General features: G+C 39.1%; 1 protein-coding gene across 1 annotated transcript in view; it reads left to right on the plus strand.

The window, feature by feature from the left end:
• The window catches only part of FGL1 (fibrinogen like 1), a 33,065-nt gene extending 8,731 nt beyond the window's left edge, over nucleotides 1-24,334 (plus strand). Inside the window, exons 2-8 of the mRNA XM_022571070.2 lie at nucleotides 1,997-2,076; nucleotides 4,456-4,636; nucleotides 16,034-16,193; nucleotides 16,435-16,532; nucleotides 19,641-19,729; nucleotides 19,899-20,086; nucleotides 23,923-24,334. Coding sequence (XP_022426778.1) covers nucleotides 2,005-2,076; nucleotides 4,456-4,636; nucleotides 16,034-16,193; nucleotides 16,435-16,532; nucleotides 19,641-19,729; nucleotides 19,899-20,086; nucleotides 23,923-24,082 — 948 coding nt within the window. The 5' untranslated portion in view covers nucleotides 1,997-2,004 and the 3' untranslated portion in view covers nucleotides 24,083-24,334. The remainder of the gene's footprint in view (nucleotides 1-1,996; nucleotides 2,077-4,455; nucleotides 4,637-16,033; nucleotides 16,194-16,434; nucleotides 16,533-19,640; nucleotides 19,730-19,898; nucleotides 20,087-23,922) is intronic.
• Nucleotides 24,335-24,666: the final 332 nt, after the last annotated feature.

The raw sequence follows: 24,666 nt of genomic DNA on the forward strand, positions 1-24,666 counted from the left end.
TTAATATTTATTTTCATTTCTTCCCCAAAACATTGCCTTGATGTGGCAGCTATATTTTATTTTCCCACAGCATGCGGCACAGTGCTGAGCAGATAGCCAATAATCAATAAATGCTTGTTGATGCCACGATTCTCTAGAACTGCTTCTGTTTAGTGCAGCTGTCTCCTCTCCTGTCAAGCTGGCAGGAGACCTGTCCTCTCCTGCCAGGTTGACCTAATGTTCCTTTGCAGAAGCACATGACTTAGGAACAAATAAGTCACAGCCATGTTTAGAAGTGCGAGTGGTGTTCACTGGAGAAAGCCAAGTAGCAGGACCTCTATACCTCTGTGCAGCCTGTGTCCCTACATATATATATATATATATATATATATATATATATAACAGGTGTATATGTATATAGAAAGGAAGGCCATGCAGAATACAGGTTGGGGGTCACGGGCCTTCAAGGTGGAAAGCCCTCAGCCCAATTGCTGGGCCTTCAGTGACTTAAGCTCTCTGATCTATCCATTTGTATGATGAGGATAATAATAGTTGCCTTATAGAGTTATTTGAGGATTAAATAAGATGCTTATAAAATGCATAGCCTAGGACAGTGCTAGGTATGTAATAAAAAAATACATCAGCCAGAAGTAAAGCTGTGTGAAGTAAAATTATATGGTTTTATCTAGGAGACTCTTTATTACTCTCTGTACTGCACAAATTTCACATATTTAAGAAATTCACATTATATCTTGCAGTGCTTCCCAAGATGCCCATGCATGCTATTTGTCCCTGAATTTAAGTAGTGCCCCTCTCATTCTGTAACTTTTTTTTTTTTTTTTTGGCCCCAGAAGGACTGAGAACTACCTATTTTGTTAGCATAGACTGGAAAAAATAGTTGTCTATTAAGTCCCTAATTCCTTGCTTTTCAAACTTTGCTGTACATTGGAATCAGCTGGGAGTCTTTTAAAAATTCTAAGCCCTGACTGCCACCTTTAGACATTTGATTCAATTTCTGGGCGTGGAAATATTTTTAAAGCTCCCCAAGTGATCCCAACGGACAGCAACGTTTAGGAACCACTTTTTAAATTATGTAAAAATTGAGAAAGAGATACATTAAAAGGACCTAGTGGTCATAGATTTTATAAGAATAAAAATAGGCTGACAAATAAATAATTCAGTTGATTCTGGTTCTTTTTTTAGCAAAAACCATAGGTATCAATTTGTTTGAAGATTATGCAGGTATTTCTGCCCTTCTAGGCTCCTTAGCTTCCAAAGTTTATGAAAATTCACCACTGGCAGCATACAGAAGTTATTTTGAGGATGAACAAAATTTTTCATCAAGATTCATAAATTCAAGACTGATTTAAAAAATAATCTCAAGAAGTGGTAAAGTTAATTTTCCTCTACAACTTTAAAGAGAGATTAAAGTTTTATATTATCTTGGTAGCTGCCTATACATTAAGACACAGAAAAATAATGCATATCACCTTCTATTTGTTGTAACTCTTTTTCTTTCTTCCTTTTTGTCAAAATAAAAAGCCTTCCATATACAAAATGAGTGACTATTCATTTAGCGCTTATCATATGCTAGGGTGTTTGAAAATATTACATCAAAATGACCATGGTCCTATAAGGTGAGAATTATGATGTCTATTTTACAGATCAGGAGCATTTTATAGTAAGTTGCCTAGGGTCACACAACTAGGAACTGGCTGAGCCAAAATATGAAACCACTTCTTTGTGCTTAAAGAGCCTGTGCCTTTTCCATATTCCCAAGAGCCAGAGTTCCTTTGTTTTTGCTGTGGAACTAGTTCAATTCTATACAAGGTAACAGTGAGCATCCTTCTGTGGGGAGAAGCCTGGGAAAGTCCAGGAGAATTTCCATGGCGACTCTCAGATTAGACACGGCCTGGAGCTGTGTCTGACCTCCTGGATCACATTGAGTCAAGCCAGCATTGGCCTCATGAAAAATTCACAATAAATTAAGTTTATGAAATTCTTTTTGTTCTTGCAGTTCTTTCAATGGGAAAAATGACGAAGATGATCAGTTTCATCCTTCTCACCACTGTTCTGGCAATGGGCAGGGAAAGCTGGGTAAGCTCATTACAAAAGCTATTGTTTTAAATACCCACTTAGATCTGAATTTTCTTTTATTTTGCAGAAAGTCTATAGTAACTTGTCACTGAAAAAACTTAACTAGCGGGAAAATGAAAAAGCACCTGCCACATAATAGGCACTTATTAAGTGCTTTAAAAAAAACCTTTAGGGCTTCCCTGGTGGTGCAGTGGTTGAGAGTCCTCCTGCCGATGCAGGGGACACAGGTTCGTGCCCCGGTCCGGGAAGATCCCACATGCCGCGGAGCGGCTGGGTCCGTGAGCCATGGCCGCTGGGCCTGCGCGTCTGGAGCCTGTGCTCCGCAACGGGAGAGGCCACAACAGTGAGAGGCCCGCGTACTGCAAAAAAAAAAAACCTTTAAAGTAAAAATCAGTATTCATACTAAGTAAAATCTTTTTTATTTACTGGGGTTATTTGGGTGGTTGCATAATATTAAGAATTTAAAACTGTCCTTGGAAATTGACCTTGAGCTTTCCAGTATCGGACACTGTCAGTGTAAACTAAACAGATTATTTGAAAGTAATTGCAATGAACTTGTGCCTCTCTCCATTCATGAGTAAAAAGGGAAAAACAATCATTTACTCAAAGTTCTGGGAGAAAGAAAACGCCTAAGTTTTAAATAAGCTTACTAACACTGTATATGTAGTCACATAAAAATTGAACATCCTTGCCCTGTAATCCTTTAGTTATTTTTAAATTGTATAGTCCACTATATTTAACAATATCACAACCAATTTCCCACTATTAGAAAGCAACACAGGATTCCAGATGCCATAAAATGTCTTTGCTGTTCATTTTTTAGACAGGTATAACTCAGGGGCTAAGCAAATAACTTGTTCAGAGAGGATAAATCAAAGAGAGTTGAAGAGAGAGCCTGAAAATAAGAAATAGTCCTAGAGAAACAGCTGGGAGAGCTTCAGTGACTTGGGCCTGGAGACAGGAGGGAGGAGTCCTCTACTATCATTTCTCCATTCTCTTGCTATATGACCTTCAGTTTAGAGGCTGAATTTCTATGTTTACGTTATAGTCCTTCACAGGAAGACAATGTATTTTCCTCTTTCTTTTGCCCCAAACAGAATATCTGAGCATGCTGTTCAGACAGCCTAGCAAAGTGCCCAGAACACAGTATGCCCTCATATTTATGGAATGAATACAAGGTAGCACATAAAGATAGAAACAGGAAGTTATGCAATTATAAATTGGGAAATATGTCTGACTGTATTCAAATGCCTATTTTAGGAAATAATGTATATAAAATAGTGTAAGGCACTTACATGTTAAAATTCATAATTTCTCAGCAAACATTTATGCTTATCACAGGAGATCATGACATGAGCTGCAAACAGAGTTGTCAAAGTAAAAACAGGAAAAAGGCAAAACTTTGTCTTTTGTCCTTTCTCTTCACTATCCCCTAGTAACTCTCCCAGTGTTGAGTACTTAAGGGTCTTTACTGCAGCTTCTTGGTCTCAGTAGCTCTTCCCAGGAGGCACACCTCTGCAACTCCCCTTCCCAACTCACCACATTTGCTTTAGCTCTGGAGAAATCCGCTCAGTCAGATGCCACTGTAGAAGGAAGCTGATAAACTCTTTCACATGCAATATTCTTGGGTTATTTGCCTTTTTTATAGAAAGTAAACAATTTAACTGAAAGACTCAGGCTTCTCCATCCTGTTTTGAAGTAATTAAGGGAAAAACAATAAGTAAGCCAAAAGGTGAAGTGACTCCAGTAGAATTTCCAGAAACAGGTAAATGGGTAAGATACTCAGGGATCTGAGGGTCTAAAGTAGCATCCCTTAGAAAGGTGACCATGTGTCATCAGGTTATGACCATTCAATATATTTTTAAAACATATCAATACAAAAAGGTCATTCAAAAGCCTTGTTTATTTTAGAGACTGACACACTAGTCACATGTAATGATGCTGTAAAGCAATTTCCTGTTAAGAAAGCACTCAGGCGGTGATATGCAGAGTTTGAGAGTAGGATCCTTGAACTGGATATGAATCCTGACTCCTCTTGCCCGCTGAGAATTTCCTGTTTCCTTGAGAAATTGCAAGTTTCCTCAAGGATGATTCCCTTCCTACCTCGTGGAATCGTTACAAGGATCAAATGAGACAACCACTCTACAACTCTTGGTGTAGTCATTCAGATTATTTTATATCATTTTTTAGTTCAAGCACTTTACCGTAAGCCATAATTTCTTATTCTCCAAATAACAAACAGTGTTAGAACTTGCAAACCACTTTCTGGTTAGAATATTATTCTGAAACGGGAGTTGGGGACAAATTTGAATCGTTAATTTATCCAGCTTGTTCGGAGCGTTTATTCTTCCTAAGAACGAGATGCGCGTTACTCTGCAGGCTCTCGGGAACTGCCTGCACGAGCAGGCGCGGCTCAGAGCCCAGGTGCACCTGCTTGAGACCAGGGTCAAGCAGCAACGAGTCAAGATCGAGCAGCTTTTGCATGAGAAGGAAGTCCAGTTCCTTGATAAAGGAGAGGAGAATAGCGTCATTGACCTTGGAGGCAAGAGGCAATACGCAGGTCAGAATCTATGTTCCTTATGTGTTTCCATAACTTACATCATACACCCGTGTGCAATGGTGGTGCTAGTAACTTGATCACTTCAGGTTTTGCTAAAGAGCTTTTCCTATTCCAGTAACAAGGAACATGAAGCATTATACCAAATTTAAACGTCTTCTACTATATTTTACCCCTTTCTCTCTATTATCTCTGCAAGGGATATTTAATAGCATATGCCAATTATCTGAGGATTCCAATAGTTTAATTCGAGATCATGACAATGGATTGTTTAAATATCAGTGTGCAAATGGCAGATTATATTTGTGAAATTTTACAGTTTTTTATTTGTGTACTGTATCTTGCTTCATTTCATTTATACAATTTTCCCTTCTGAAACCCTTACATGCCTTAGAATAGCAAGTAAGGTAATAGAATAAAAGGGCAGGTCAGGAAAAAGAATCAGAGTTATTTAGGAAAATAAATCATTTTCCTATTATTTATGTTTTATGTGTATATTTTACATTTTGGTCATTTTCCCTTTGATTAGGCCAGGTTTCCCCCCAGAAACTAAATGATCTTAAACTGCTAACATATTGCACTTATCCCTACACAGGTCTTGTTCCCTACAGAAAAGTGTTCACCTGATTTCCTCCAGGCAACTTTAAAATAAACAAATAATAGTTGTCACAAATGAGAATGACATCTGGAATGCTTTGTTCTTATATGTCTACTGTACTGCCATGACATATTATAATTTCTCCATTTATGAGCCTATCTTTGTCAATTAACTGGATACTTTATAAGGTCTGGGATGATGTTTAATGCACTCTTTCCTTCTTATTTCCCATCAGAGTCCTTGGAACATGCTACAGCCTCATATTTATGAATGAAAACACGGTAGTACATAGAAATAGGAATAGCAAGATAAGCAATTATAAATTGGGAAATATATCTGACTATAACTGAGAACCTGTAGAGGCTAATGAGATGCCAAGCTGATGAGAATAAAAACATCTTTATTTTGTGTTTCTAAATATACTCATCAGTGTTAGATATGAGTTGTGAGAATCTTAGAACGCATGCTTCAATAAAATGCTCCCTTTTTCTCTTTTTACTGAGATCCTAATCTCTCTTTGCTCAGACTCTTTGCCCTGAGTTCCTGACTCTGTTGTTCAACAACTTGATCCTTTGCCCTTGATCCTTGGAGTCCAACTGCCTTCCCCACTTTAGGGGACAGAAGGAGACCAGAGCCACAGTTCTGCAGAGTGGGACTGGATACGGAGTGAGAATGGCGTGTGGCTCTGAAGCATGGAACAAAGAGGAACCAAGGACCGCTTGTGTAAAAACAGGCTTCAGAAACAAGGGACGGTCTGAAGCCATCACAGGGGCAGAGAACCAGGAACTGGAACCTAAGTGGAGAATTACTGGGAAGATTAAGCAAGACAGTGAAAGAAGACTCAGGAAAGCAATCAAACAGGAAGCAGAATCAGTAGTGATTTCTTGAAGACAGTGATTCTCTTGAGAATCGCCTGGTGACCTTTTAAAATGCTGATGGCTTGTCACAGTTTCAGGGACGCTGGCAGAAGACAAGAGACTCCAGGGTCAGAGACATGAGCTTCATGTTTGCACCAATGTGTCCAGCCTGCAAATACCAAGGAAGCAGTGTGGAATAATCCAGGTGGAAGATGTGCAGGCAGTGGGCTAGGTCACAACTGAGGAACCCTGAGCTTAGGAAACCTCAATCTTTTATAATAGGTTACAAGCAAATCTGCCCAGCCTTTGTACCCCAGAGGAAGCACACAAACCCGCCATCTGCCCTGGGGCAGCCACTATCTCTATCTGCCCAAAGCTGTTCACTATAGAAACATCCTTGAAAAAAACAGTCCAGAACACAAGCTCTGTGTGCAAAATGTGCAGAGATGCAAGTGACCCATGGGAAATTATAAACAGTGCCTGAGCTCCAATCCAGGCCAATTAAATGATAATCCTTACAGGGTTGAAAAGGAGTGCTTTCCCTGTTGGGTGTGGATGACCAGATCAGGCTTCTTACCAAATTTCTTCCTACAAGCTGAAAAAGTCCAAGATTCCCTGAGGTCACAAAGCAGAGGCTTTATTTCTTTTCAGGTAGGAGGTGGGGTCCTGTACCAGATTGGTACTTTTTTTTTTTCCTGCCGCACTGTGCAGCATGTGGGATCTCAGTTCCCGGACCAGGGATCTCAGTTCCCCAACCAGGGATTGAACCTGTGGCCCCTGCAGTGGAAGCCCATAGTCCTAACCACTGGACCACCAGGGAAGTTCCCAGTTTGGTACTCTTTTTATTGGGTGTTTGGGACCTGGTTGTAATATGTTTATGTATCCAACAAGGAGGCTTCAGGTACCTATCCTGAGACTGCAGAAAATGTCAATAAGACACAGATTAGAGGGTAAGATCTCGCTGGGTTAATTTGGTCAATCATTGTAGATGACAGGATTGATTCACAGAGAAGTGGGTAATCAGAATAGTCAAAAAGCCATTTGATTGATTACTCTGTCTTATGGGCTGAATCATGTTCCCCCAAAATACGTATGTTGAAGTCCTAACCCTCAGTACCTATGAATGTGACTGTACTTGGCGGTAGGGCCCTTAAAGAGGTGCTTAAGTCAAAAGGAGGCCATTAAGGATGGTCCTTAATTCAATCTGACTGGTATCCTTATAAGAAGAGGAAGTTTGGACACACAGAGAGACACCAGGGATGTGTATGCACAGAGGGAAGACCATGTGAGGACACAGCAAGAAGTCAGCCAAGAACAGAGGGTTCAGAGAAAACCAAACCTGCTGACACCTTAATCTTGGACTTCCGAGCCCCGTAACTGTGAGAAAATAAATTTCTATTATTTAAGCTACACAATCTGTGGTATTTTGTTCCGGCAACCCTAGCAAGCTAATATACCTTACATTGCCTTAGATATCAGCTTCTGGCTCGGGAAGGTAGTACTTTTATAAAGAAAAGTTACTAGAGGTGTCCTTTCATCAGGGCTTGTCAGGGCTCTGGGCCAACCAGTGACCACTCTGTCATTGATTCACTAGAGGATATCTTAGCTGAGAGATCTGTAGTTTGTTCAGAACCTGATTGACCAGTGGAATGTCGGTGAGGTCAGAGATGTAAGGGGCTGAGAGCCATGATTGCTCTGGAATGGAGTGTTCCTGGTGGAGGAGTGAAGCATGTTTGGGGTAAATTCCTCAGTGGTGAGGCAGGTAGATGAGTTGGCAGGGGTTATTGTGAGGTAGCATCCTAGGCTATCCATTCCATTTGATCAAGGAGGGAGTGGACAGGCAGATTTTAACATCGCTTCCTAAATCCAGGAGACATGTTCCGTGTCAGTCAAGATCATGTGTCTTTAAATGCCTGATGGGGGATGATCTTTTTGATGAACAGATTGTCAGTGACTGGTACAAATGAGGAAGCCCTTTCAAGGATTAAAATGTGCCGTCTTCAAAAGATTGTCTACCATCATCAAGATAATGTACTTTCCAGGAGATGTTGCTCAATGAAAGATGTAATCCAGTGTGTTCCTCCCACAGGGGCACTTGAGGATCAACAGAGGATGCTGGAAGAACACTGCAGCCAATAGGGCAGTGGAGGGTGCCTTCCTGGACAGGGCCTGGGGTGTGCATGGCTTAGGCATCTGCTCTCTGCCACAAAGTAGTGAATCAGACCTGCCATCCTCACAGTTTCTCATCTCCTTCTACCAAGCACGGGATGGGGAGAAATGAGGTTGCCATTCTGAGATATGCTCATAGATTTAAAGAGACATTACAGTTACTAATTCTAAGCATTGAAAAGACATGGGTACTGGACCTCTTTCAAGTCTAACACAACAGACCTGCCTGAGACCTAAAATCATTCCATTATAGCGCCTGGTCAAAAGCTGCATCCACCAGAAGTAGCAGCCAACTGGCCCCATCCACTGCCCAAGTCTGTGGTCAGCTAGTGGCCATATTATGACGGGGCTATCAAGCATTGGCTTAATTCTTCTAAGAAGCCCAGTTCAATCTGGAGCCATGGGCGCCTAGCCAGCGGCGAAGTAGGAATAACATGTGTGCTTCCCCTGCTAAGTGTAAAACCAGACAGGCAACCCATGAAACTGGCATGTTCTGACATAACCGACTCTAAAGAAGAAACACTGGAAGGATCGCTGTTGCCAGTGAATTTTCCTAGAGGAATAGCAGAGGCTGTTATAGAAACAAAGTAGATTACACAACGACTCTGGGCTCCATCATAACGGCCTGGATCTGCCCTCTGTGGATGTCCCTGCCCTTAGTCACCCAAACACATATAACAGTCTATTTTAAAGCGAGGTTAAGTCTTGCCTATTGTTTGGAGAATGGATTGTAGCACTACTAACAATGGTCTTCAGGCAATTTGTTTAACTTCTCTATGCCTCAATTTTCTCAGTTGTAAAATGGGGATAATCACGGTATCTAATTTAGAGAATTTTGAGAATTAAATGAATAAATACATGTTAAACAATGAGAACAGTGCCTGGCGCACAGTAAGTACTCATAAATATAGCTATCATTATTTTTTTTATGTTTCAAAGATAAATTGTTACACAATAAACTAGATACAAAACTACAAGGGATCCTGACAAAAATGAAAAGATTTATCTATATCTACCGTATCTATATCTTGCCTACCCCAATTTCCTTGGGGAGAATGGATATAAAGTCTTTGCCATTTAAATTTGACATAACTTCCAGCATGACCTTGAATTTGCTGCTGTCACCCTCAGCCCCTGTTGTTCTCTCTCCTGTAGCCCCCCAGGTCAGAAGAGCGGTCAGGGCTGGGGCAGGGAGGTCAGAGAAAGCAGCCATCAAAACCCCCAAGTGCATAATCAAAGCTAGGGAAAAGAGAAGAGTGGGAGTGGTACAAGAATAGGAGAGAGAAGAGGTTGTAAGCGCGAAGGAGAGTCTTTGATTCCAGGGATGACGCTGCCTCTAGACCACAGGGGCTCAAAGTAGAATGATAAGGAGTTAAAAGTATCTTTGGTGTTGGAGGGGATTGCCTGGCAGAGAGATCACTGGTATTATAAGTGTACTGGCTTTGTGGAGGCTGCACAGGTATGGGATTAGAAGTGTATACGGTGGAGCTAGAATTCTGACCTTAACTGTTTTCATGCTTCTCTTTTGCATGTTCCAGTCCAGGTACAGTAACTGACTTCAGTTTCTCAACAGCACCCTGCTTTCCTGAGCCCTTGGAACTTTACATTAGCCATTATCTCTGTCTGGAGCATCTTCTCTACTCAATCCTGTCCCCTGGGCTGACTCCTATTATTCATCCTTCGGACCCCAGTTTAGCCCTTCAGGAAACTTCCTGACCCTCAAGACTGAATTAGGCATCACTTCCATGTACTCCAAAAGTACCTTTTACTTTCCTTTCTTTTTTTTTTTTTTAAAGATTTATTTATTATTTATTTATTTTTGGCTGCATCGGGTCTCAGTTGTGGCATGCGGAATCTTCGTTGAGGCATGCAGGGTCTTTTGTTGTGGCGTGCGGGCTCTTCACTGTGGTGTGCAGGCTTCTCTGTAGTTGTGGCACGCGGGCTCCAGGGCTCATGAGCTCTGTAGTTTGCGGCACCCGGGCTCTCTAGTTAGGCGTGCGAGCTCAATAGTTGTGGCGCGCGGGCTTAGTTGCCCCGCGGCATGTGGGATCTTAGTTCCCTGACCAGGGATAAAACCTGCGTCCCCCGCGTTGGAAGGTGGATTCTTTACCACTGGACCACCAGGGAAGTCCCTACTTTTCTGTCTCAGCACTTATCATGGAGTATTGTCACTGCATGTTTAGTTGTCTATCTCCTGCTAAACTGTCTAGGTACTGGTATCTTTAGCATCTAATGTGATGATTGGCATATTGTGAATGTTCAATATATATTTTTAAAATTTAATTGGTGGAACAAATCAGATGGAAAAAAAAAGAGAGGGCAGATGCTTCAAATGTACTCATGGAGTAAAACAAGATATTTATTTGAATAACAACTCAGAGGAAGGTAACAGGTTGGTCTGCAAAGGATATGTGATTCCAAAAGTAGGAACAAAACTTATCTCAAGGGCAAGAAACTGATCAGTGTAAGAGAAGAAGTACCAGGGAATTCCCTGGCGGTCCAGTAGTTAGGACTCGGCACTTTCACTGCCATGGCCTGGCCCGATCCCTGGTCAGGGAGCTATGATCCCACAAGCTGCATGGTGCGGCTGTAAAAAAAAAAAAAGTACCATTATTCCAAATACCAACGCAAGCTCCAGCGTGTCTATTTAAACAATCTAAGTGGGTTGTCAACACAGATTCAAGTGTCAGATAATGGCAGGAGGCAGGCAGTTGGGTGTTTGTTACAGGGACTGTGCAACCAGCTCTGGGAAGAGTGAGGTTTAAGCACTAAAACTCTCACCCCTGTGTTGAGAGTGCTGAGAGCAGAACTTAGGAACTTAGGAAACTTAGGAAACAAGGAGTAAGGCAAGAAGTCAGTTACTAGGAAGTTGAAATAGCAAGGACAGCGCAGAACTGACTGTATAAGTAGGAGTTGGGTAGAAGAGTCATAGGGACAGGGTCTAGACAAACTATTGTGTGTGTGTGTGTGTGTGTGTGTGTTATAAAATTATAGCATGTATAATATGATAGATAATAGACATTCTAGATGACTGTTTCTGGGTATAACAGCTAAAAAAATTCCAGAAGGCAGTAGATCTGTTTATATGATGATGTGTTTATGATGGTGTGTTTATGATGATGCAAGCATGAAGGAGAAGGAGGAATAAGCTATGAAATATAAATCCAGTTCAATTGTATTTTATTTTTCAGCATATAGGAAAATAGTACTAGAGAGCCTACCAAGGACAAACACTCAATAAATAAAATATATAATAAGACATAAATTCTAAGAAAATATATAATATATTTACATAATATATAATATTATATAAAATATATAAAAATTTGCTCACACCAAAGTGTATGTTTTTGGTCTCCTTAAATTAAGAAATTAAATATACATGTATATGATCTGTAGAAATAAATTTCTTTGTTCTTATTTACAAGTTACTGTATTATTACTAAATCAATTATTTTCTGAATTCTAATTCATCTCATAGTAGAAAATGCCTAATTACATACAACCTAGCAATTTTTGAAAACAATGCACAAATCACATGATTTCTTTTTTTTTTTGCAAAAACAGGTACAAAGTTTATTATTAGAGACACAGCATACATGTGGGAGAGCACACAGAGAAACAGTTTATTTATTTAAGACAGAAGCGAGGCAGAAATACACACCCAGAGAGAAAGGGTGTGGGTGTCCTCCCTAATGAGGAGCGCAGTAAAGAGGGGGTCAAATCATGTATATAGGGCAGTTCTTCCAGGTCTTTGTTTACTTTTGGCCAGTTATCTTGTTTCTTTTTTCACACCTGCCCTGCCCTAGAAATCTCTCCAACATGCATGCACATCTTTTTGCCAAGATGGATTTCAGTGCAGAGGCCTGTGGGAGATTTGACATTTGTTATGGGGTTGTGCCCCTCCCTTTTTGACCCCTGAGGAGCTTTTCTGCACATATGCAGTTGGGGAGGTAATAGATGTGGTCATCTTATCTCTTTACTCTAGCAGAGCTCAGCTCCTGCCCTAACTTTGTCTTTGGAGTGTCAGGGAAAACAAAGCTCCAATTTACTCCGCTGGACAAACTCCAGCTGTCCAGCCCAGGGCCCCATCTTCCTCCTATCTCAGTATCTTTTTTTTTTTTGAATTTTATTTTATTTTATTTTTTATACAGCAGGTTCTTATTAGTCATCCATTTAATACACACCAGTGTATACACGTCAACCCCAGTCTCCCAATTCATCACACCACCACCATTTTTATACAACATATAATTAAATGTATTTTTTTAATCTTTTGGGTGTGATTGAATTATGTGCCTACATTAAAAGATTGTAGTACCAAATTCACACTAATTGGTGACAATCGTAACAGCCTTTGGTATCACATCTGTTCAGCCAAGACCACTAGTTTAACCATGCCCACTTCTGCAGGAGCCCCCAATCTTTATGAGACAGTCTCTCAAGGCAGTATGTGTAGTGGTTATTGTAGAGAGTCCAAAGCCTGGTTTCAAAGTCCAGTTGCCCTTGCTAGCCATGGCCTTTGCGCAAGTTACTTGACCTCTATGTGCCTCATATTCCTCATCTGTAACATGGAAGTGATAAGAATACCTATCTCTTTGTTGTAAAGATCAAATGAGTTGGACTTTCCTGGTGGTGCAGTGGTTGAGAGTCCGCCTGCCGATGCAGGGGACACGGGTTCGTGCCCCGGTCCGGGAAGATCCCACATGCCGTGGAGCGGCTGGGCCCGTGGGCCATGGCCGCTGATCCTGCGCGTCCAGAGCCTGTGCTCCGCAACGGGAGAGGTCACAACAGTGAGAGACCCGCGTCCCGCAAAAAAAAAAAAAAAGAATCCGCCTGCAAACGCAGGGGACACAGGTTCGATCCCTGGTCTGGGAAGATCCCACATGCCATGGAGCAACTAAGCCCGTGCGCCACAACTACTGATCCTGTGCTCTAGAGTCCATGAGCCACAGCTACTGAGCCTGCGCACCTCTTGTTGCTCTGCAACAAGAGAAGCCACCGCAAGAAGAAGCCCGCGCACCGCAACAAACTAGCCCCCGCTTGCCGCAACTAGAGAAAGCTCATGTGCAGCAACGAAGACCCAACGCAGCCAAAAATAACAATTTTTTAAAAAGAGCAAATGAGTTAATACATGTAACATGATTACAAAAGCATTTAGCCTTTAGCTCAGTGAGTGCCAGCTATCTATCTACATTATTATATCTTCTCTCCCTTGTTTTCAGAGGAAAGAGCCCACCAACCCTTCCCTACAAGAATATTGCAACTTCCTCTCTCTCCTCTTAAGTTTTATCTTATGTTGCCTGGGGGTAAGGATGGCAGTGGTAGGGCCAGTTCTGGCATTCCCCAGCATGCTCTGTGGCGTGGTGGCTGAGTTCATGCTGGCCTTTCTTTGAGTTTAGAATGTGGGGTACTTAGTGCCATTCGTTCTCAGCTTTGGGCTCAGCCACCATTCTGGGACAAGAGGAAAAAGCTCATTTGGCAGGCTGTCATGTCACTTCCTGAAGCTTCAACATTCAGCCTTCCAAAACGGCTTGCTTTCTGCATGATCAGAGAAAGTGTTCACCTCACCCAGTTTAACACAGTGTTTATCAAACAGAGGGCAGGTATCCTTGGCCTCACTCTAGCATTATGCAAGTATCCAAAAATTCTTTTTTTTTTTTTAAACTCCCGTGAACACAGAGCTCTTTAGCCCTTCTCCTGCCTATTCTTGGGGGCATTGAGTGTGTCGAAACATTTTGAAAATCATAGTTTTTAATATTTTAAACACTACATTGCTTGAACTTTCTATCACAGTGTAAGTCACATTTCCCCCAGGCAGGCTCCTTAACTTATTTGCTATAAGCAATTGAGCTACTGGCACTTTTTTGATGTTTATTTATTTGTTGGGGTTTTGTTTTTGTTTTTTCAGTTGAAATCCTTCCTCTGGATCTTAAGTTGTGTTTGGCATTTTCCTCTGGGAAGAAGAAAAATTTTTTAAAAACTTAAACTCAGAGTTGGCATAAAATAAAAACAAATAGAAAATGTTGGCTGAAAACTCCATATTCACAGAGTTTTCCAGAGGCAACTGTTATAGCTAATCATTTTCATATTTGCTTGGAAAATGGTCTGGAACTTGTGAGTCTTTACTATTCAGCTCTTTGGTAGGTAATTAAATGTAAGCAAAGAGCTCCTTTCCTAACAACGTTAAAATCTGCTTACTTTAATGAAAAATATTGTGTGATATACTTGATCACAGATGTAAGCTTTTGAATAACATTGAACTAATTTTAGATAATCATTTTCCCATTGTTTTTCTGCTTGTTTAATTGCCAAAACAGGATTTTTAAAAAATAATCCAGCATGTATAAAGAACACTTGGGCTTCTGAATCTCAAAAATAAATATATGAATAAAGCCTAAATCGTTAGAAAAATGAACATTTCACCAAAGCAGTAGTATATGATTGGTCTCAACCTGATAAGGGTTTTTAGAAAGTGATGAAGGTTCTTTATTTTCATTTCTCTTCTGATTCCTATTGGCTATTCAATGTATTTAATGTGGAGTATATTTTATTTGTAACAAAATTGTTGTAGACAATTTGGCATCAAAACAATGAAAGTGAAGAAAGAACTTAAAATATGCTAAAAGAATGGAATTATCCAATCAGGAAGAGAAATCTTTTATTGGGTACAATTTAACATAAAACATTATATTAGTTTCTGGTGTACAACATAAGGATTTGATATTTGTATGTATTGTGAAATAATCACCACGGTAAGTCTAGTTAACATCCATTGCCATACATAGTTACAGAATTGTAGAAAATGTATTTTTTCTTAAAAAGGAAGGAAATAAAATGATAAGGGTAAAATTTGAAAGTTTGTGATGTTAAATTATAGTATTTTTATTCAAAAGTCTGTGACTGGGTGTCCTTGAAACTATCTCTTTACAGTGGCCACGAATTCAACTACCCTATAACATAGCTTCCTGGGCGTCTAAACAAGAGTGAGTCCATACTTGCCATATTCTCGAAGTCAGTACAGATCAGCCTAGATAAGACCAAATAGATATTAATTTATCCCACGCTCAAGTGGTTTAAGAAACAGATATTACTTTTTGGTGACAAACTGGTAGCTATGTTTGCTTCAGGGGTCAAAGAAATACCATAGCAAAGGAGACTGTGGGGACAAAAGTAGAATCTTGCAGTTTTCAGCAAAAACATCTAAGAATGCATGGACTGTTATAAATTTCAGTGGGTTAGTAAAAAATCTGATGAGACTGGGAGGTTATAAGAATCTAACCAGAAGATTACTATTTTGAGTTCACTTCCAGATGTTCAGAATGATTTATAATGCTCTAAGTCAGGATAATCTATATTAAATTATTTGTTTGGTGTTATATTTCTACTTTCATTTTAGTGTCACAGGAGAGAAAATTGCCTCTGTTCTGTCTGATAAAGCTATAAGTTTCACTTAACTATACTGTGCTTAACTGAAACATATACTTTCAATTGTTTTCTACAAGAATCAGAAATGAAAAACCAGATACATATTTCACTGTTTTATTTTTTCCATGATCATATCAAGAAGGCAGATGCTAGTTAAATACTAGGAAAAGAAAGAAATAAGAATTTCCTAATAGCCACTGGAAGATGTACAAGATTCAGTTTTAAACAGCTGCTTATCTACATCATGTATTTATCTGTCTCCATTAGTATTGAGTAATCTCGTTCAGAGGCTCCCTTTTAAAAAAAGAGACAGATAACAAGTACTACATTACCTTGTTTTCCAAACAGATTGTTCAGAGATTTTCAATGATGGGTATAAGCAGAGTGGATTTTACCAAATCAAACCTCTCCAGAGCCCAGCAGCATTCTCTGTTTATTGTGACATGTCCGACGGAGGAGGGTGGACTGTAATTCAGAGACGATCTGATGGCAGTGAGAACTTTAACAGGTGTGTTAATTATGACATAAGGATTTATCTGGAGTAGGAGATGTGAGGTTTACAATAAGTTAAGCCTTTTTATTATATCCTGAAGTGTATTAATTAGACAGAATTTCATTCTCTCTTAATAATAATAAAATACATTAGCTAATCAAGAAAATATTGGGGGTAGGGATGGAGGTGCACTCCTTGGGTACTGCAAAGGTCCATTTGGATTTTGCTAAAGTCAGCTTTCACTTTAATTTTTTAGAGACTGGAATGACTATGAAAATGGCTTTGGAAATTTTGTCCAAAAAAATGGTGAATATTGGCTGGGTAATAGAAATCTTCACTTATTGACTACACAAGGTAAAGTTTGCCTAATATCAACTTCATCTGAAATACAATAAAAAGAACACAAATATTTTTCACTAAATCATAGGCAATAGAACTAATTCAGTAACTACTGTGATTTGCAGATGGCAATGATCGCTTTTGGGCAATAATTCCCTTTGTAAAATGTGGCTGCTTGCACCTGGGTTGTGGGAGGGAGATTTCTCATATATTTTTGTTCTGTTCCTTGGAAGGAAAGCTAATGTTATAATCATTCTTTTTAAATGCCTTGAGTGCCTCAAAACATATATATTGTATCAGTTACCTGTTGGCACAATAAAACTGTGTAACAAGACATAAATTTAGTGGCTTAAAACAACAACTGTTTCTTATTTCTCACAGATCTACAGGTTGGCTGGGTGGCTTTGCTGATCAGGGCTGGGCTCTGCTAATCTTGGCTCAGCTTGCTCATGGGTTGGTGATCAACTTCCTGGTCACCTGGAGGCTGGCTGTTCTAGGCTAGCCTTGGATAGAATGCTTCAGCTCACTCCATTTGCTCTCTCATCTTCCAGCTGGCTAGTCTGGACTTGCTCTTGAAGCAGAGGCAGAGTTCCAAGAGAGACAGTGGAAGCACATAACGTTCTTGAGACCCAGACTCAGAAATGGCACACGGTCATTTTCACTGCCTTCTATTGGTGAAAGCAAGTCACAGGACCAACTCAGACGTAAGGGGAAAGGAAATAGACTTAATGGGAGGAGTTACGAAGTCTCATTGCAAAGGGAAGGGTGAAGAATTGAGGAATTATGGCAGTTTTTTGGAATCAAATACCACAATATACTAAATATTTTTGTTCCCATTCCATTTCCAAATTTTATTTTGAAAAATTTCCAAGACACAGCAAAACTGGAAAAAGTTTCAACCTACCACCGAGATTTTACATTAACATTTTAATCCCATATCTATCCATCTATCCATCCATCAATCTATTTTTTGGACATATTTCAAAGTAAATTGTGTACATCTGTAAAAGTCCCCCTATATGCTTTTGCATGGATATCTTTAACTAGAGTTCAATATTTGTCTAAAATATCACGAGTTTAATAATACGTTGTCCAAGCTTCTCTTTCCCATGTTCTTTTGCTCCAATCCTTTACCTTCCTTACCTTAGTTGCTATCTCAGATTATAGTCAGTTCCACTCAAATCTGATTCTTAATGTTTCATAAAAGGCAACTGTATTGCTCAGGAAAACATGCTAAATCACACTGGCAATACACTAAATGTAAGAGCAAGGGTTTATTTTTTCCAAATAAGTTAAGGAAAGTGATTGGTGCTTCTATATTCATAATAGTATGATCATAATTATAGAGATCTTTGAGACACCAGAATAGTAACTCAGAGAGGATGGATAATCCTAGACATCTAATGCTTTCTTTGTATATTCTTCTTGTGATCAGTGCTCTCTAAATTTCAATGTATTTATTATCCCACTTTTAAGTGTTTTATGATAGATATATAACATTTATCATACCAGCTTCTGTTTCTTTCACACATTAATATGCATCTGATTTCTTGTTGAAACTAAGAAAACCCCAAGAAGTAAACTTTGGCTCCTTCTAAACATACAAAATTCAAAGTTATTATTTTTCAAATTATTATTAAGTGTTTATTTGCCCAGATGTGCTTTGCCAACACATCTGCTTCCCCTTCAGGTTTTGATTGGTGTTTCAGGCTGGCTACTCTCATGGTAGCAAAAATGTATTGATTAGTTCCAGGCGTCACAACTGCATATCACATCATCCCAAGGAAAAACAGTGCCTTTGACCTTGCATTTCTTAATTATGAGGGCCTTTAAGGCTAAGGAGTTGCCTCTGAAAATAGCTTTATCCCCATTATACAAATTTTGGCTGAAGTGTTTGCAATAAAGTTAATTTAGAAATGGTCTGTAATTGAACTTTTATTTACTCATTGACCAAAGAGATATTTAGATGGTTACCTAAAAGTCTGAATCTCTTCTATAATACAAAGCACTTTTTTTAGGAGTCTTGACTTAGCCTGTGTTACTGCTCTTGTCCCCTTTTCAGTCTTAGCTCACATAACATTTAGTATGTTTTGATCAGATGAAAGTGGCCTCTTCCTTGAAACCCCACTTTAGAGAGCTCCATGGGACAAGGAATTTGTGGGGCCAGAGTGCCTCCTAGACTCGCTCCAGTGGTGGGGAATCCAGCATTCCCTGCCAAGAAGCCTTGAACTTGTCTCCAGGACCTGCTCATGCCTCTTCTTCATCTGTCCCCACTGTGGAACAATTATACAGCTGGTGTGTGCACCCCTAAGTCTGAGGGGAGGTAAAGAAAGAGCTTTTATTTTGGTGTAAAAAGAGCGTGGGTGTGCAGCCTGGAAGGCCCATGCATGTGGGCAAAGCCCCTTGCTGTGTGTGGTGGAGACAGAGGTGGAAGAGAAGGGAAGTAGACCACAGACCAGGCCTGCATGCCGTGTCTCCATGTTCCGGCCCGGAACTGGGAGGCAGCCAAGACTAAATTCAAACCTGATCTTACAGGTCACTGTGAAGGTTTATTTATCAAAGTAGGAGGATTGAATATAGTTATTATCTAACAGTTAGATTTATAACTTTTTGTTTCTGACAATAGTTCTATTTCTGAAAAAGAATAGTCTTTGTTATTTGCAAATGATGGGACAATGAAGAAAAGATGATTACTTGATGATATCAACTATTTCAGTCATTATTTATATTTAAGATCAACATTCTTACCAAAAGTAAGAAAAAGAGGATAAACGTTTAAACGTCTTAAAACTTCTTTTATTGTTAGATTTCTTAATCTACTTACTAAAAAATGACTTGCTTTCTGTTGTTCTTTGCCAAGTGAATTACACTGGTTTTTACCTGTGATAGATGTAGTAGAAATGTTCTACCTTTAATATTGCGTCCCTAATTTTTTTCGAGTAAAGTACACAACAAAACATTCACGTTGTAAATACAATGGAGTCACTGCTTATTCTTTGAAAACTGACTCATGGCAGAAGGAAATGGTCTAAGTAAAATAGAGCCGCAAATTGTTTTTAAGCCTCAGTAAGTCAGTGTCATCTTACAAATTAAAAAAAAAACAACTACGATTTTTTTTTTCAGGAGACTACACATTAAAAATCAACCTTGCAGATTTTGAAAAAAATAGCCGTTATGCACAATATAGAAATTTCAAAGTTGGAGATGAAAAGGTACTAACATTTTCAAATAACTAACATCATGAATTAACATGTAAAACATACAATATAAACCTGAAGTCAGGGGAAACAAAAATATGCAATAGAACCTAATCTTTTATTTATTAAATAAGCCTGTTAAAATAGTAACAACTGATAATGGAAGTCACCTCTTTTCCTTTAGAATTCCTATGATTTGCATATTGGGGAATATTCTGGAACAGCTGGAGACTCCCTGGCAGGGAATTTTCATCCTGAAGTGCAATGGTGGGCCAGTCACCAAAGAATGAAATTCAGCACATGGGACAGAGATAACGACAACTACGAAGGGAACTGTGCAAAAGAAGATCAGTCTGGCTGGTGGTTTAACAGGTTTGACATTTTATAAACATAATTGTAGTGGTGTTGATGATTGCTCACTGGTGGGCATTAATTATAATATATGAGGTAATGTTGGTCTTCTTTGTGATACTGGTATTATTAAATAAACATCTTTATAAGAATTCTTAAGTGATGAAGTACCTTTAAGGATTTGTTCATTGTGTACATTAGTAAAGCTTGAAAGATATATCATAGAAATAAATCAAATTACTGCTTTTACAAAGATTCTTTGCAAACGGAATCATGGGCGAGTTATTATAAGTAGTGGGTCACAGATTGACACAAAGAAATAGAGAACATTTTCGACGTTCTAATAACCAAGTAGCTCTCCACCTTCTCGTATCATACCAAATGGCCATGTTATTGTAATTTTTTCTGTGTAATACTACTTTTCATGTACTGTGACTTTCATTAAATCATTGAATCCAAGCTCCTTCCAATGCATAAGTTTCCTCTACAACATTCCTGAAACCTAATTCCACCTTCTCATTGAATACTTCAATGTTACTTTATCAGCAAACTTATTCCATTTTTTTTTTCCCTCCCCTCCCTCCCCTCCCATCCCTCCTTATTCCATTTTTGATTGTACTAAATCAGTTTTTCTTCATTTTCCTTTTATTTGCCTGAAATCTTCCTTCTTATTACTTTGCCAGTTTTTTTTTCTCAGTAGCTACAGAGTAATTGTATTCTTTTTCAACTTAATATCTTCGGGTTCTGGATAAGAAGATATTTATTGTATTCCTCAATGTTTTCTCTTCTCTAAGCTAGATATGCCTCATTCCTGTAACTGTTCTCCACCCACGATGATATCCAGACAGTACCCTTTGTTGTAATCACAAAGTTAAGGCAGGAATGGAAAAATTCAAACAGTCTTCCTTAGAAATAACCTGATAAGCCTGCTATGTCTGCAAAGCAGATGTGCTCAGACTGTTAGGCAGTACATGAGCTTTGAACATCTTTTCTCTTTAGAAGACAGGGGCCCCCTCAAAATAACTTTGCATTACAGAATCTTTAGTGAGTATTTCTGGCATGCCGTGTTTTCCATGTAATTGAGGACTAATCATTTAAATTCCATAATCCAAATGTTAACATTTTTTTGCTTATGTAAATACTTTAAAAACATTAAGCATCCTCTATTTTATTAAGTGGAGGTATGCCAGACATATGTCTATTTTCCCTAAAATCATGAGAATCGCCATTATGAACATCATGTGTTATTGTGATGTGCTGATTTTAGAGTTGTAGATTCTATGGAGGTACAGCTTGTTGTATATAGTGTGGAGTGTCAAGTTGAATCTAAATAGTTGTAAAAACACTATTTTATCTGGATTTTGCTTTTTTCAAAGTTTGAGTCCATTTAATTTTTGGTCATTTTGTAAGGGAAGTGGAACACACACAGCAGTGAGAGGAGACAGAGAAACAAAGTTATCTTTCCTGTTTAACAAGTTGAAGGTGGTGTTAATCTTTTTCCCTAGTGGTTTTCTTGTTCTCTTAAAACCATCTTTATCAGCTTCTCTTCATCCTCCTTTTTCTTCCCATTATTCTAAGTTAACCTTATGTAAGAATTATCAGCATTATGTAAAACATCTATAATTCACAAAGTTGCAAGCATCCCTTAATGTTTGTTTTGGAACAGAATTCCATACACGGAAATAACAACCACAATGTTACTGTTAGCAGGAGATCAAAACTAAGCACCTACCCAGTTGAACAACAGCTGGCACACAGATTAACAGGGGCTAATAAACGATTTACTTGACTTTAAAGATAGGGGTCCAGGAAGGACAAAGAAAGGCAATTCAGTTGCTGGAGCCACCCAAGGAGCCTGCATTACCCTTGGAGGCAAAGGAGATGATAAGGCTGTGCAGGTGGAAAAACAGAAAAGCTGGAGAGAAAGTCAATTGTTCCAGGAGCTCAGTGCTACTTCTACCATACCTGCTACTTCTGTGGTTTAACTCCATCATCCTCTTCCTCCTTACTCTTTATTTTTCTGTCCCATAGTTCTTCCAATTTACATGAAATCTTGGCACTTCATAAGTATATTCCACTTACAAGGCATTCCTTCTCTGCATAGCAAACTAATCACTGAGTGTTGACGTCTTCTCTGCTTTTCTGGTGTAGCATCTCATGTGTGTGCTCGCAGCTACTTCTTCACCAAGGAAGCCCCAATCTAGCTTCAAGTCCAGGCTGTTCTAGAACGTGGAAGATGCTAGAAAGTTGGTCTTAGAATTCCTAAGATTTCCTGTGTTGACCAGAGTCAGTTTCCTAATAGCATTCAAATCACAGACCAAATAAAAAAGTACATGTAGTAAATGTCTATAGGAAGACAGAAATATGTCAAAATATATGTTCTGGAGGCTCAATTTAGAGTATTTTGACTTTTTTTTTTTTTTCAGTATGCGGGCCTACTCACTGCTGTGGCCTCTCCCATTGCGGAGCACAGGCTCCGGACGCGGAGGCTCAGAGGCCATGGCTCACGGGCCCAGCCGCTCCGCGGCATGTGGGATCTTCCCGGACCGGGGCACGAACCCGTGTCCCCTGCATCGACAGGCAGACTCTCAACCACTGCGCCACCAGGGAGCCCAGTATTTTGTCTTTTGACGTTACTTTCCATTGCAGTTTTTAAAACACAGTAGGCTCTTAACACTTGCAGATTTAGCATACATGGTTTGGATTAGTTACATCAGTTTAAGTTAGGAGGACAGTACGGTCAGCAGGAGAGAATTACAAGGCGGGTAAGGGATTCAAGCCAGCCACTCAGCGTTTATGGGTAAATTATATGCTTTCTTTGATTCAGTAATTTAGGTGCTTTCCAAAGATTTTAAGAACTATTCCTTGTGAATGTTCTCCTTAGGTCCTAATGTCTGATATCTTTTCATTGGTTATATCAATAAATATACAGTAACTAATTTCATAACAGTACACAGAGAATTATCACCTATCCTCAGTTTATCCATATCAGGAACAAAATTTACAGATTCCAAAGGAGGAAGGGGGACATTTAAAAATTTGTGATAACCTAACCAACTTATCTAGGTTGGAGCAATAAATGTAAAAAGTTAACTCAGCAACTAAGACAAATGATTATTGTCTGATGGCTGGGGAAATTTTAAATGGTGGTTTAGGTTTTGTTTTCTTATCCTTAAGCTTAAAATAATTGATGTACTATTGACTTTTAAGAGGGAGGAAGGGAATTTTAATTACGAAAGCTAAGTCTTGGCAGCAGATGGATGAACACTGTAAGTGTAAAGTATACAGGGGAGCTGGCAAATAGAGCAGCGTGCCACGCCTTGCTTTGTTAACCCATACTGCTCTTGCTAAGGCTCAGGCTTACAAGGTCATGTTTTTGCTTGCTTGTTTTCTCCCTTCCTCCCTCCCTCCCTCCCTCCCTTCCTTCCTTCCTTCCTTCCTTCCTCCCTTCCTTTTCTATTAAGAACAGAACTCCTTCTTTATCAGTACTCTATAAGTGGCCTAGGTTTTATCCTGAGAGTTGTTATGGTACTAAAACCCACCAGTTTAAAAAACTCATGTTGTAGAATCACTTGGCTTTTGGAAACTGATAAATATTCCCTTATCTAAAAATGGCAGAGGGAGTTCCCTGGTGGTCCAGTGGTTAGGACTCCACACTCTCACTGCCAAGGGTGTGGGTTCAATCCCTGTATGGGGAACTAAGATCCCACAAGCCGCATGGCGTGGCCAAAAAAAAAAAAAAAAGGCAGAATTCATAATTAAAATGTTTTTAATCATTTGCTAGCAAAATAAAATGGTTTCTTTCAAAGGGTATTTTTCTAGTCTGATTGTTTTGTGTTTATTTTTCCTCCCACTAGGTGTCACTCTGCAAACCTGAATGGTTTATATCACACTGGCCCCTACACGGCTAAAACAGACAATGGGATAGTCTGGTACACCTGGCATGGATGGTGGTATTCCTTGAAATCTGTGGTTATGAAAATTAGGCCAAATGATTTTATTCCAAATATTGTTTAATTGTCCCTGCTGGGCTTTCATTTCTGCAGTTCATCTTTGTTTAAGTGATTTGAAAAATAGCAAATCTGAACCTTCACATGTATAATGACGGCAGTTGTTATGTGCACTACTTTTCTTACTTGCCTTTATGACTTAATGTACTTTCAGTACAGCAAATATGTGATATTCACCAAATAAATGTAGATTATGTTACTATTTAATTGAATTCCTACGTGCAAAGGACTACAATAAGAGATTATTGCTGAACAAAAAATAAAAAGCATAGAGTATATACATGACTTGGGAGATAACACAGCATAAACTTATAATAAATTACATATGAATGCAGTTTTAAAAATACATGAAAAAAATCCAGCAAATAATGGATTGCCAAATCAACTGCGTGGATAATAAATATCATGAATCGAGAATGAACTCAGGTCTCTGACTGCAAAGCTAGAACTTTAAATACAACCCAGGATCTTAATCACTATAAAACACTTTCTCGTATTTTTAGGATGTTTATGTAGATTACACACTTCTTTCAGAAGCCTCATTTTAATTCTTATACCAATCCTGTGAGGTATTATTATCCCCATTTAAAA

The sequence above is a fragment of the Delphinapterus leucas genome, chromosome 21 (assembly GCF_059928025.1).
Source record: "Delphinapterus leucas isolate spDelLeu-1000000601 "Yukka" chromosome 21, BTC_Dleu_Yukka2, whole genome shotgun sequence".
Lineage (NCBI taxonomy): Eukaryota > Metazoa > Chordata > Mammalia > Artiodactyla > Monodontidae > Delphinapterus > Delphinapterus leucas.